The sequence below is a fragment of the Apodemus sylvaticus genome, chromosome 15, assembly GCF_947179515.1.
Source record: "Apodemus sylvaticus chromosome 15, mApoSyl1.1, whole genome shotgun sequence".
Taxonomy (NCBI): Eukaryota; Metazoa; Chordata; class Mammalia; order Rodentia; family Muridae; genus Apodemus; species Apodemus sylvaticus.
Genome location: NC_067486.1, coordinates 12,575,529 through 12,590,063, shown reverse-complemented (window position 1 = coordinate 12,590,063; position 14,535 = coordinate 12,575,529). Strand labels below are relative to the sequence as shown.

Genomic DNA, 14,535 nt, shown 5'->3' with positions numbered 1-14,535 from the left:
AGCTGCTTAAGTAGGGAAAAACCACAATCTCTTAGTGAATAAGGAAAGTTAAGTAAAGAGCTCTTTTCTCTGTTGCAGGTTTTAATTGTGATATTTGAACCTTTGCTCAGATATCACGTGTAGGAGACAGCAGTTAGGGCTTGTGGGAGAATATTCTTCAAACAAACCATGGGAATTGGCATCATGCTAAGAGGGAAGTCAGTGTCCATGAAAGTTGCTGGTACTAAGGACAACTTGCATTGCTGAATTGCCTGGTCAGGTTCTACATGTAAAGCTATTTCATGATCTGCGAAGCCCCCCTCTATCTTTGGGTCTTAAGGTAGGTAACATAAAAAGGTAACCCAATTAATGTCCCTACTCCCACTGCACCTTAGTTTGTGCAGACATAGCTAATTTCTGAGAACCATGAGACCTATCCATTTAGTTGCTGATGGCGACACATTAAGTAACTAAGGCTGAAGTTAGCATTTTGTTATTGGATGTAAAAAAAAAAATATGCTGAGGAGATTAAAAGGTGAATGGAAAGTTAGAAATGTCAGTAGCTGGGCACACTGCCTGTTTTCTAGTGAATAGTTTTCTAAAAGCGACAGTACAGTGGAAATAATCTGAACCTGTCACTGATCACTACTTAGTTTTCAAAAACACAATGATCTACAGAAGTCCAAGATTTCTCCCCCAAACCTCAGTATGTCTGGTGAGGGAGGCAAATATTTCACAGTATTCACTCATCGCTCATGTCTGCTCCAAATGTGTGAGGCACTGTTCCTACTCAACAGCTTAAAAATGTTCATGCTTTCTTACTTATTTGATATAATTAAGGGAGACAAAAATCCAAATGCATGAGAAACTGAGTCATTTTTCCATTTACTTTATCACATTGGGGCGTTCAGCAAACAAGTTCACAGAACAAATCTGGCCCACCATTTGTTTTTGTAAATAAAGTTTTATTAAAGCACAGCCATGGCTAATCACTTACATGTCATTTATGGCCGCTCTCAGTCCTACAAAGCACTCACTGTCACATGGTTGTGGCAGGAAAGATCACCTACAATGACATAAATGCTTACTGTCTGTCTCTTTACAGTAATTTGCCAACCATATTAGTAACAATCTTATCACTAAAGACATCATCAACTTCTTTTTTATTAGTATGTCTATAAACAAGAAATACAGTTCATTCACCCCAAATTTTAAAACTGTCTTGAAATCCAACGTTTGTGTCTCATCAGATTTCTTGCCCAGGAGTTAATCCCACTTCAGAAAATAGGCATACACATTCAAAAGTGTTCTTTTATTATTTCTAGTTAACATATATTGTATAAATACTCTATTTTTATATGCACTTTTACAAAAGCGATATAACTTAAAGGTTTTATCATTAGAAATAAATGTATAAAAATAAATATGTTATTATAGGCATTTATTATAAACTATAGTCCTTCTTAGAAGGAACAAACAAACCAATACTTATAAAGTACATACAATTCATAGTAACATATTTTACTATATACATATACATATGGAAACAGTCATATTCTCTCTCAGTTGAAGAGCTGAACAGACATTCACCAGGATACCACTGTTGGACCAGCTGCCAGGAGTGGACCTGCTACCCCGCAGCAGCCTTCCATGTGAGACGAGTGATCCCCATGTTCCTCATCTCATGGGACCCTGATCTCTAGACCCACATTCTTACACTGGCACAGCATGTATTAATTCACTGCCTTTTGTGAGCTGTGGATTGTCTTTAACCTCCACAGTCGTCCCCAGGCAGCCTTACTTAGGAGAAAGCAAAGCAGGAGGCCTGTTGCCCATTGTTTCCTTGAGTTTTTGTGTGTACCTCATAGACTTCTTCAATGTACATTTTATAAATAGGTGAATCCTTTCTGCCTCAATATGAATTATAGTTAAGGACTGAGATGGTATAAGAAGAAATCGGGAGTTCTTTCACGGAGAGGAGCCTTTCTCTCATGTTGAACAATCTGAACTTTTCACTATTGATAGGCATGATGCATCAACCTTCCCTAAAACCACAGCAGCCAGCAACTTGGAATAATGATCTCGTTTGTACCCTTGCCCCTGTCTCCAGTGATAGAAAGTAGCCTTGTTTGAGATCCAATCTTACTGCCCTTCTGCTTTGCCTTTCCCTATCCCCGTGATACAATGTATCTAGTTAGTACTATGCAACAGGCTTGCCAGGTTTCTGCTAGACTCTGAAAATTATTTGTGCAATAGATGTAACAAAAGAAATGCTAATAATGCTTTGGCTCCTTAGTGCTTTGTATGGTCTTTCAGATGCTACCGTTCCTCATTGACTACCTTATCAGAATCTAACTGGCAGGAGAGTGTCCTGATCTACCTACCTCTATTGCTATGTATCCCCTACACATCCCTCATGGTCACACCTCACTGCTCCCTGGCTTGACTCACCGGATTCGTCCAGCTCTCTTGCTCTCAGTGTATCAGCCCCTCCCTGGCTACCTTGTCCGCCAACCCTCCTAACTGCATTGTGCCAGTGTGCAAAAGTCAATATAATGCTTTGGCTTCTTCAGAGGATCACAGCTCTCATTTGATAGTACGCCCCCATCGTGGGACAGACATTTCAAGGTTCTCTTCTTGTAACCCTTCCCGCAAGTTTTGGAACACGGTGACCAATCCCCCACCTGCCAATGTGGGCAAGGAAGGTCCGCGCAAGGCCTGGTGCTAGCTGGCTTCACTTCTTTTGCACATTCGGAAGCAGGGTGCCCGTTAATGTCTCTGCATTGAACCACTCTTCTCTGCCAGCCTGAGCCGCATGTCTTGGAGCACTCGCCCCACTCTTCGATAACCCACTCTGAGAACGTGGGGATGGCGTTGAAGGACTCTGTCTTCTTCTTCATAAAATAGGTGTATTTGATTTTGGGTCGGAGAGCATGGCCCACCATAAGAACCTGGATGGTTAAGGGTTCTTTGAGTGGGCTAAAGCTGCGGATTCTTTCCAATGCAGCAGAGGAACCACTGTATCTTAAGACAGTACCTTTGTAGGTGAGGTCTTGCTCTAGTGTGGACAGAGTGAAGTTTCCATTCAGAATATAGGCGCCATCGGCGGCTCTAATAGCCAGAAAGCTGCCATTGCTTCTGGACCCCCTTTGATTCCGATGTTTTACTTCAATGTTGGTGGCTCCAGCAGGAATTGTGACAATGTCATGATACCCGGGTCTGTGGACAAAGAAAACAGGAATATGTCTTTCAATTGGTTATTCAACCACGTTGCTCAAAAATATACAATTCTTTTAATGTGACTTATCCTTAGTCCCATAAAATCGCATATCAAAATTACATGGTCTCTAAAGCATGTGTTTTGTTTCATACACTAATTAATTAATCTTAGGTTTTAGAGATGAGGGTTCACTTGTGGGTCAGGTTATGCTGGAACTCACTATGTAGACCAGGCTAACCTAGACCTCATAGCAACCATCCTCCCAAGTCAGCGTGCTGAACACTGGAATTACATGAAGTACCTGGGTTTATTGTTTTGTGTTTGTGTGCTTGTTTTTCAAGTCAGGTTTTCACGCCTGAAAGTCATTATGAAGCAAAGGTGACCTGAACATCTGACATTATTGTCACTCCTGTCTCTGTGTCTCACGCATTGGGATTACAGGTACATGCCACAATACCAGGTCTCCCATAGTGCAGGGGATCGAACCCACGGTCTTCAGGATACCTGGGAGTCTCTACTGCAGGAGTGAGTGTTCTGAAGCTCACCTTGTACTAGTGACTGTCCCTGATATTTTCTTGCACGTGGAGCCATTTCCTCCACAAACGCCACATTTATCGAACTTCTTTTTGGAGTCTATGATGCGATCACAGCCAGCTTTTACGCACTGTCCTTGCACACAGACAGAAGTAGAGTCTGGACTACAGGGGGTGCCATCTACAACCTGTGGAGACAACATGCACCTGGTGGTTAAATGTCCGATGTGACTGCGACTGGAATGCTTTTCTCTCTGCTCTCTTCCCAGGCTACACCAATTCTCCTCATCTCCTCATCGCATGCCACATGTTAACTTATATTTTGGCTTTTTCAACAGTTCGCATCCCTATCTGCAAAGTCTATAAATATCTTGATTTTATGTTTGCTTGCCTAACTCCCCTATTGCTAAGGTCAACAGAAGCAGGGTTCACTGTCCCTTTGATTATTTTTCCATTGCCAGTGACTAGAATACGCTGTAGATGAAGGTGCTTTGAAAATCACTTGCTATTTCATCCACAACTTGGATGCATTTTTCCTGTCTTATAATGCTATGAATACATGACAAATTCTATTCTCTACTTCAAAGCAAGATTTATCCCCTCTGCAAAACACTAAAAGAAATGGCGACTCACTTTGTTCAAAGTACATGTTCCAACAATGAGTTTTTAATTCTCAAACTCCCATCTCAGTTAGCATGTTTGTCCGTGTGGCTGCTAAGTACCCAGTAACGAGTACTTTGGACTACTTTCTAAAACTCCTGGATGTCCTGTTAATATATAATTTATCTAACTATGAATTTTTGTATGGGAAACCAACTTATACAGGGAGGCTCTTCAGTTTTCAAAGGGCCATTTTTTGGATATAGAAGACCAATATTAAACACATGCAAGACTCTTTGAAGTGCTAGCTAGATTTTAGCTTCCTTCCCAAATGAAAGCAACACAAATCCCAAAGCAAGTAGTTGCTCTTGTATTTACAAGTATTCCAACTTCAAAAATGAAAACAGATTAATAGGTAAAGAAAGCCCAAACATTTGAAGCAAGCCCAGCTTAGGTTCCTTTGCAAAGACACACGTGTAAAAGTAGCTACCTTGGGCTGTAAAACAAAGAAGTAGCCGATGCCTTTGGCTTCACAGGTGAGCTTGCACCTGTCCTTTGGCGAGACTCCAGCATACTTGGGCGTCCATTCCACCGTGGGCTCATTCCCGAAGGAAGCTTTGGAAAACTCATTGTGTGCCTCGCACTGCTCCTCTCTGAACGTTTTTCCTGAAAAGAGAATGACCGTGACGATGAGGTTCCCAGTTTCCAACCGCATGGTGTGGGCACATCGCCTTTGCCTGGTTTCTCTGAGAGCGGAAGTCCAGTGTGACTCACCGTTATTATCTGGACAGTCCTCAATGTTACAGGACCTGTAGCGGACTCGTTTGCCTTCACAGTACTTCCCTCCGTTCTTTGGGACCGGGTTGTCACATTCTCTCATTGTATATTGGACTCCTCCACCACAGGTTCTTGAGCAGTCTCCCCACGGTCCCCATGGTCCCCAGTTTCCATGAACAGGAGTCTAAATGGAGATACAGACCTCAGGGTTAGAACGATAGAGACATTTTGGGGAATTAGAGAAAAATGTAAAACAGACACTCAATTCTCAAAATACGCTATCATCTCCTAGTATCACACTGGGACACAAATAGGGGAGCTTGACTGGGAAAGGACCTTAAACATCACTTTGCTCTTCTCAATTCTGAGTTACAAACAACTAGGTTTCATCAAGAAAACTCACAGCAAAATGTTTCATGTCGGTCTTGTTCATACACTTGCCGCTGACACACCACTTCCCTTCTCCACAGCTGGTGCCATCTGCCCAGGGGAAGTGTTTTGTCTGGCACACCAGTAATCCACCAGAGGTGCCAGTGCACCACAGGGTAGTGCAAGTGCTGGCTGCATCGGGGCAGTGCTTGGACTCCTCTCCGAATGTAAATTGACACTGGCGGTTGGCATCGTACAAGGTTCCGGGAAGATCGGACGGGAGCTTGATTGGGTTCTGGGGCTTGTCCATCAAACATTCCCCTTAAAAAGAGAAGAAAAGAAAAGAAAAGAAAAGAAAAGAAAAGAAAAGAAAAGAAAAGAAAAGAAAAGAAAAGAAAAAAGAGGCAATTATTAACACATATTTGGTGAAAACATGCATGTGCATAGTGGACATTTAAAGCCACTTGTGAATTTTTAGCATTTTGGGAAAACCAGTGCAGGGACCTTTAGATTTCTATCAAGACGTTATCCTCAATAGGGTACTTCTGAATTTACTACAGCGAGAAGTTATTGCTTATGAATGAATAGACTTCGGGAGCAGGATGTGGTGGAGGTAAAGATCTACCACTTATGATCTTGATGGAGAAAACTCTGAAGGAGGGAAAATGAGCAAGAGCTCACCACGGAGCTCACCTAACTAGAACCCTACACAAGGGAGGTTGGTCCGACTTCATCTAGATGGAGGCGCTGTCAGCTTACCATGTCCGTTATCCAGGAAGGATGTGACCATGTAGGCGCTGCAAGGCGACCAGGGCTGGCTATGGTCCAAACTGGAGAGCATCGAAGCCATCAGATGAGAATCCCCACTCGCGCCGTTAAAGCTGGCACAGTGCTTTGCGTCGTCATGAGGCATGTTAAACACGTGACCTGTGAAGCAGCCAAGACCGGCGTTAAGCTGCATGATCGTGCGCGGCTCGATTGCTCTACTACTAGACAGCCTGTATTGGGGATGATCCTTACTTCGATCAGGGTGTCTATAAAAATATCAACTTTCAAATGTTTGTAGCTCTTTCTCCTGTCCTAGTAGGACCATGTTTGACATAGTGGAAAATAAACCGTACCATTCCTAAAAGAGCTAAAGTAGCAACATAGTCTGAGATATGATGTTCTTTCTCTCAAATCAGATTGCCTTCTTGGGTTGTATTGATGCCTTTGGGCTAAATTTGTGCTCTGAAGCTTACTTACCCAATTCATGGGCTGTGGTGAAGGCAGCTTGTAAACCATCATCTTCTATGACTGAACAGCTCCTGCTGGGGTCACATACAGTCCCAACATCAGCCATCCCGAGAGTGTCACATGTGTGGGAGCCGCATAAATCCTACAAACAGCCAAGGGAGAAGCCTTTTAAGCAGGACAGAGGGGACTTGATACTTAGCTCTTCAGCCGGGCGAGCCGGGCGTGTCCTGACATGCGCTTCGAAGCATGTCTATTCATTATTGTTAGGCTTGAGGGACCGACTGACTACATGTCACTCCAAGCAAGATTTTCTGTAACGCTTTGAAAATAGAACTGTGCAACTTGAGATGTTGAAATTTAAAATAGAAATAAGCAAGGCAGATGAAGCTAGCCCATAACCAAAAAGGAAATGAAGCAACACAGATGACATGCATTGTTTTTAATTGGTCATTTTATTTATTTACCTTTCAAATGTTATCCCCCTTCCTGGTTTCCCCTCCACAACATCCCCCGCCCAGCCCCCATCCTACCCAGTACAAGGCTAACTTCCTAGGCGATGAAATGGTCAATAGATAACCTCTCATCTTACCTGTCTGGTGAACAGAATTGCTGTGTCATAGTGCTCTGCATCCCGGTCACTGGGGCTGTTGTGTTGTTTCTGCCAGCTGCAGAAATTCCGAAGGGTGAGGGCGGCATTGGAGGTAACTTCCGGTCCCTTCTGCTCTTCATATATGACCAAGATCTTCACCACCACCAGGCTAATTGAATTCCTAATGCTGGGGTGCTTGTAGAACCTGGCTGCCACCGAGAACAAGGTTAGAAGGTAATGCTTTAGACCGCTTCCGTGAAAGTCAGCCATGGACTGGTCCGCCACGAGCATGGTTTCCACATAACGGGGGCTGGACACAAATCGTTTCTTCCTTACGCTTCCTGGTCCTGTAAAAAGAAAAGGAAGTTTGCTCAGGGGCAGTCCTTCTCATAATAGTGACCTTCTTGGGGTATATTAAGAAAGGTAACTTAGTCAGAGTAAATAAAACTGAAATACACCTGGAATAAAAATAAAACAAATATTTGCATCTTCTAAAAACTGTGTGTGTTATTTTTAAGGTTTTTTTCTTTTGCTTTAAATAAAAAACAAACAAACAAAACCAATAAAGTGATCAAACTGTCTGTGTATGTGGATTTATTTTGTGGCCTTTGAAAACTCAACGGCCTGAGGAAGGCAGGATGGTTATCATCCTACCCGGCTGTAGTAAAAACTTGGCAAGAGAAGCAGGCAGAGCGCCCTGAGTCACCCTTTCACTATTGAAGCCAGGGCTGAAATCCTGAATGAGATCATCCAGCTCCACGTGGAAGGCATGGGGCAGGGCGGGGAGCCTCTGCCAAGGGGTGGGGCTTGAGGAGTCTCAGTCTGTAAGGCTCAGCTCTCTCATTCAAGGGGTCCCAGGGGGTTCTCTGCTTGATCCAGTTCCGGGCACTAGGACCACCCACTCTGCCCAGCAGTCTGTTCCTGCCTCCTCTCATTCCCAGTGCCCCGGGGGAAATAAGTTCCTTTCTCAAACTAGAGTTGTCTTTTTGGAAAACCGCCCTTCTCGTGCAACTGAGACTCAGCCTCAGAGAAGTGGAGGATGACTACCAGCTCCTGGGACGAGTCGGACAAGGGGGCGAAATCTAGAACAGGGCAAAAAGAAACTTGAATGATAAAATGAACTAACTGGCTACCAGGGACTGAACGCAGCAGTTAGGCGAGAACGTGTAGGGAGGAGGATCAGCCCAGGCTCTTACATTCCACAGGGCTGGGGAGCACAGCGGCGGCCGGGAGAGGGAGTGCGAGCCGCGAGGCCGAGGGAGGAGGCGGGAGGAGGCGGAGCGAGCGGAGCAAAGACCTCCCAAGCAGGTTCTGCAGAGGGGCCCCGAGCCACCAGCCATCGGGGTCAGCCTTTCAAATGGGGGAAGGGGACGGACCGAAGGCCACTGAACTGAGATCATCACTCGGTTGCCCAGGCTCCTGAGCACAGCCAGGTCACCAGGTCCTCTACTCCGCCCTCCTTTGAGCGCTACGTGCGCACACGGACTGACGTTACAAAGCTCAGCGCGAAACTACAACCTAGTTAAAGTGAACTCATACATTCACTAAAGGATTAAAGGGATGGGAAGAGATTCTTCAGTGTAAGGATTCGGGAGACAGACTTCCCGGAGAAAACTCTTCGCCCTTATCTGCAGGACCTCTGTCTTGTTCTCTCTTAAATTATTAACGATTCGGGCAAATAAATGTTCTAGCAGGGTTTGGCCAACTTTTTTTTTTGGAGGAGGGGGGGTGGGAGTTACGACCCAGAACCTCAGTGCCCTGCAGCTCTGAGTCGTTGGCTTCCAGAGGCAATCTGGAGAGTGCCCCCAAATCACGCCCGATTAAGGGTTGGGGGGCGACTGAGAGAGAGATGGGGGTGGGGACACTTTTATACCTGTTGGCTTTCCCGCGCCCTGAAGAGTGGGGTCCCGCAGAGGCCACTGGGTCCGGGTGTTCTGGCTTTCGGGTCGCGAGTCGCTTGTTGGCACGGTCTCGTCGTCCATGACACCGCACTTGGCGCCGCCGCTGCCCCGCCGCCTTCGCCTCAGGATGTGGAACTGCGGCCGTGCGGCTGACTCCTCCTCGGGCACGGAGGGGACCAGGCGCTCGGAGGCCACCGCAGGCGCTGGCTGAATGAAGAACTCCTCGCCTTGTAGGTAGAAGGCACCGCGCACACCTTCACAGAGGCTGAGGGCGGCGGCCGAGCCAGGGTCACCGTTCACCGTGCCAGAGTAGAAGCAGTGAGCCAGGTCGCCGGTGGGGTCCAGATGTTGTGCCTCGGAGCCGGGGCTGCGCCCCACCGTCTGCAGGGTGAAGCCGGGCGCCAAGAAACCGCTGTCCGGCTGCAACTTCAGATGTAGCTGCTGGCCAAAGGCGTCCAGACGGAGGCGTGTGGTGGAATCGTGGCCCCGGGCGCGCTCCAGCGAGGGCAGCACCAGCTCCTCATCTTCCTCCGTGGGGCGCCCATGTGCGCCCCGCACACATAGCAGCATTGTTATGGAAGCGAGGAGAAGCAACAGCATGTGTGCAGACAGAGAGCTCCGAGACCTCGCTGCCCGCTGGACGTCCCCCATGTTGGAGCAGGGCTTCTGCTTGAGTGACCCCAAAGGGACTTTTGACTGCATGACACCGCACACTGCAGCGCCGAGAACTCTTGTTCTTGTTAGACGCTTAAACGCTCAGAGCTTCGCCGGCCTGCTCCGGATGCTTAAACTTCACGATCACTTTGATTGGAAAGTTCGTGCAGTGCTAGCAGCCGAAGCTCCGGGTCACTTAGCTAGAGGCTGCGCCGGTGCGCGGGAATTTTTTTTATTCCAGCACCGAGGTGGAGGCTCCGCACTGCTAGAGCTGCCAAGAGGCTGCTGCAGGATCCAAAAGCGCCCCGGAGCTGGGGAACAAGTCCGGAATAGGAGCCTGGACTCTCCGTCCTCCGCCTTGGCCGCGATTTGGCTCGATCGGAGCAAGGATCTGCTCTCTCCGCCGGGCTGTGAGCTCTGGCCTTGCGTTAGCACCTAGCTCTGATCTGCTTTCCAGCGAGTGCAAGAACCAAGCAGCCCCGGCCGCCCCTTTATAGCCACACTTGAGCCCCTCCCTTCCCCCCCCCCAACCCCGCGACACCGCCCCCTGAGCTCAGTCGCTGCTAAACCGAGCTCTGCGCCTCGGGGCCTGAAGGGGGAGGGGGCGGCCTCCGCGCTGGCCTCACGCCACAGTTCGTCACTCTGGGGGTGTAAGACGCCAAAACAGCGCTGTGACCAGCACTTTGTACAGCCCCGGCTGCTCTGGGGAAAAGAGTGAACCTTTAACTTCCCTAGGCTGCTGATTCCCCGACCACCCTGCTTCCTGTCGCCCTTCCTGTGCCCCGGGTGGGCTGCAGTTTCCAAGAAAGAGGGTCTAATTGAAAAGATTCCTCCACATTCCTTTTCTCCCATACTCACAGCCTCTTCTCCCCCAGAGTGGGCTGTTAGCTTCAGCTAACTTTTCTTGAAAAGCAGCACACTACTTTTCTGTCTCTTCTACCCTTCCATGAGCACCTTGACTAAAGAGTGCTTCACTTTACCCCAGCTTTCTGGGGCAAAGTATGTTGATTCTGCGCTCCTCAGGAAGAGAAAAGAGAGAGATTGAGTGTGTGTGTGTGTGTGTGTGTGTGTGTGTGTGTGTGTGTGTTCACGGGGCGCTTCTCAGTCTCTGGATTGTAAAAATTCCACGTGAACGACCTTAACAGTTTCCTCAAGTCCTACCTAGAGATGTGGGGGGGGGGGGGGTCACGGTAGGAGCGGGGGTGGGGGTGGGGGGGGTGGGGAGGCGGCGGTGTATCCTGATCTTTCCGGAGTAGTCTATCTGGAACCAGCTTTAGTTCCCTAGAGACTAAGAAGGGATTTCTGCTTGCCCTTCTTCACCGGAGAAGCCCTCCCTTCCAGTCCGCGTACTTCCAAAATCTTAACAGCAGCTGCTGCAGGCCGCAGGCCAGGCGGACAGATGCATCTTAGATTCCCCACTTCAGTACCAAGTCCAAAGCGGGGGGAAGGCGGGGGGGGGGGAATGTAACCGGGTTCCCCTCCCCCTCCTTCCTACCGGGAAGGGAAAGGCAGCATCCGCGTTACGAAAGTCACAAAAGCTGAGCCCTTCCAACCCCGGCCCCTAAGAAAAAGTCGAGAGGCTCCAGCGCTGAGAGAGAGGGAGGGGCTCTGTGACCCAGAGGAAGGAAATGGTTCACAATGCTCTCACTGGCGGAAAGGCATTAGGACAATCTTGAGAACCACAGCCCAAGTCCTCAGGCAGACCGGCGCGCTCGCTCTAGCGAGCTCTTGCTCCCTGCCCCTCCCAATTCTGGGCTCTCGACGTGTTGCCCCACCCCCATCCACTGCTCGGCTGGCTCTGGGTTGATCACTCCCTTCGCTCCTCCCCTGATCTTCCTAAATTTGTGGGCCTCAGACAGTCCCTTGCAATCTTCCAAGGCGTCCTCTTTCCAAAGGTTTCTGCCAGACACTTTCCCAGGGTTCTAGACAGCCTACATGAAAACATAAACAAAAACTGTGTTTCCCACACCAGGGAAGATCGAATTAAAAAATACAAAGTAAAAAAAAAGAAGAGGTGGCTGGGAGAAACAAGACCAGCCCAACCTCCTCCAAAGCTCCTAACAACATCCCGGTGATTGTGCTCACCGGAGGAGCCCGCTCTCAGATTTTGGTTTAAAATCACACTCAAAGCTGAACTATACAAACCAAGCAACTTTGCTCGTCCACCAGCAAACTTTGATGTCGTCTTCTTCCTTCATCTCTGTTCGGCTCTAGCCAAAGTCCACAGTTAGGAGCGGGCCCATTCATTTGTGAAGTGTCTAGCCTCTTTCTTTCTGTCCAAGAACCTGCTTCTCAAGTGGGCTTTCCCGAAGCCCACCTTCCGGGCAGACCCACTTCGCTTGAGAAACATTTCCATTTTCTGTTATGCTGCCTTCTTTTTTTAAAAAAATAATCTTTCCTGTTTGTGTGGCTTCCTTCCCCCTCTGTCCTCCCTGCTTGCTAACAGGCAAGATTAGATACTTGTGAGAACAAATACAAACAAAGGCCGAGACACCCATGCCCTAGCTTTGACTGTAGAACATAAAAACCAGTGGGTGGGGGAGACTGAAGATACTTGAGGTGACCAAAGGATTGAAAGTCCCGCTAAATCCATGATGCACGTGCGATCTCCTTAAACTGAGGCAGGAAGGGAGATTTACAGGACCACCAGAAAAATATGTAATTTTAAAATCAAAGTGTAATTTATGTCCGGCTCTCCACTCTCCCACAGCAACTCTACCTTTTAAAGCCCATGCAAGCTTGGCCTCGGGCCCATTTCTGTCTCTTCTGCACTCTTATTGGAAGGGATTTTCATTTGGGAGTACATTTCAAATCTCAAATGGGTTACTTCAAATCCATTATAATTTTTTCATATTTCATGTTCTGTATCCAAATAGAGCTGGAAAAAAAAAAGGCACTGAGTTAAAGGGGAAAGGGTTGCCAGGAACAGGGCTTTTATACTCTCTGGGTTTCTCTCCAGATTTCTGTTCTTTTGCATAATGGCTCCAATCTGTTGTGCACCTGTAGTTCTGGGAAATGATTCTTTTTTTAATCGCTTCAACAGAGACATGGGTGTTGGAGTTGCCAATTACTACGCTGAAAAAAAAAACGTGCACATTCAGAAGGGGGTCTCTGATCCACTTTAAAAATAAATTAAGATCAGCATTCTGTGTTTGGGAGACAAGCACATAACACATGCTCATCTTTATAAGCAGAATATAAATTGAAAGAAAATATCTTAGTGAGAAAGCAAGTTTTGAGGGGTTCCATTTACTGGCCAGAGAGACAATGGTGAGACATTGGGACACTGTAGCAAGTTTTATAGTGTTACTCTTATAAATGCCTTTGCTCCTGCATTTGCATCGGAATCCAAAATGCCTATGCTCTGCTAACATCTGCTCCTTGTATTTCTGGTTTTCTTTCTATAGAGTGTAAGAAGAGCTTGCAGAAACAGCAGCTTAACACATCTTAAGAGAAAGACTCAAAAAAGTTATTTATTTTGAAATTTGCCTAGATGATCTGGACTCATTCATCTCAACATATAAAGCTCAGCTTTCTAAAAGAATGCTTGTCCTTTATGAACCCACTGAGTTCCTGAAGAAGAAAAAAGTGCATTTCGAAGGAAAAGAAGTAGTGGCCAACACGTTAGCTTCCATGTTGGTCTGTCTCAGGGATCCTCAGGGTTAAGACACAGAATGATTCTCATTAAGTCTTTATCAAAGACAGCACTCTACAGGCGGTTGTGAAAGTGAGGAAGTCTGATAATAAGGAGGAGCTGTTAGGATTGTTTGAATGTAAATATTATGTAGAGCAACAGCTAATGAGAATATTTCATAAGCATGGGAGGCTTTCGATTCATGACTCCAACCACAGGCTTTGCTAATTGGGAATGCAAAAACCGGTTGGCCTCCCTTTAGAGTACATAGGAACAAATAGCAACACTGGAGCAATGAATTTTTTTTTTATCTTAATCAAGATTTCAGAAAGAAAACATCCATTTAAAGCAGGTCTGGAGTTTAAGAAATACCACAGTCTGAGAAATTAGTAATTCCATTTGGACATTAGGTTTTTACAAACCCCAAACTTGTAAATTGGAAGATCTGATTGAAGCATACTCTTTCTAATTTATTTTCTTGAAAAATATAGCAGAGGGGAGTCTTAAAGTGATTAATTAACTTGTTTAAGATGATGGAGCATGAAATTGGGATCTCAGAAATAGACTACCATACTCATAATTTTTAATAAAATATCTCTTGGTGTTTTAATATAAACGTTTTGTGGGTGAATATATTATCGGACTTGTGACTTATGTTATTTTTAAATTATTAATTTTTATTTTATTAGAAAAAGGAGTTTTATAGTAGAAAAAAAATTCCACCTTAAAAGATTCACCAGCTTCAGCACTTCTTACCTAGCCCACAAGGTGGCGATAGTCTACAACAAATGGTATTTTGGTTTTCTTTTCTAGTTAAACTAGGAATTGCAAAAGTTTTATGTCTTTCCAGTGATATGTAACAGATTTCTCTTTCCACTTTAAGGAACCTGTAAACCAATTTTTAAATATTTCAATGTTACTTGTATTTACATATTTTCAAGCCCGCAGCTCATTTTTAATCATGAGATTTTGTTAGCTTAATCCAAATAATTAGTTAGGTTTTTAAAACTGAGAATTATCTTTGGCTGCTTTTATATGTCACA

General features: G+C 46.1%; 1 protein-coding gene across 1 annotated transcript; it reads right to left on the bottom strand.

Moving 5' to 3' along the window:
* Positions 1-905: 905 nt before the first annotated feature.
* Adamts1 (ADAM metallopeptidase with thrombospondin type 1 motif 1) lies at positions 906-10,335 on the bottom strand. Its single transcript, XM_052158673.1, has 9 exons — positions 9,177-10,335; positions 7,304-7,650; positions 6,724-6,856; positions 6,238-6,405; positions 5,513-5,799; positions 5,107-5,293; positions 4,823-4,998; positions 3,745-3,920; positions 906-3,198 (listed from the first exon to the last, which is right to left on the bottom strand). The coding sequence occupies exons 1-9, from the start codon at positions 9,904-9,906 to the stop codon at positions 2,499-2,501; spliced, it is 2,904 nt and encodes a 967-aa protein (XP_052014633.1). The 5' UTR covers positions 9,907-10,335; the 3' UTR covers positions 906-2,498.
* Between the last annotated feature and the right edge of the window lie 4,200 nt (positions 10,336-14,535).

Bases quoted from the DNA above. Each gene is read 5' to 3' on its own strand.
- Adamts1 (XM_052158673.1), bottom strand. From the start codon at position 9,906: ATGCAGTCAAAAGTCCCTTTGGGGTCACTCAAGCAGAAGCCCTGCTCC. The intron at 3,921-4,822 runs GTAGCTACTTTT...TTGTCTCCACAG, and splicing joins TCTTTGTTTTACAGCCCAAG to GTTGTAGATGGCACCCCCTG. The intron at 3,199-3,744 runs GTGAGCTTCAGA...CTTTGTCCACAG, and splicing joins GGGACAGTCACTAGTACAAG to ACCCGGGTATCATGACATTG.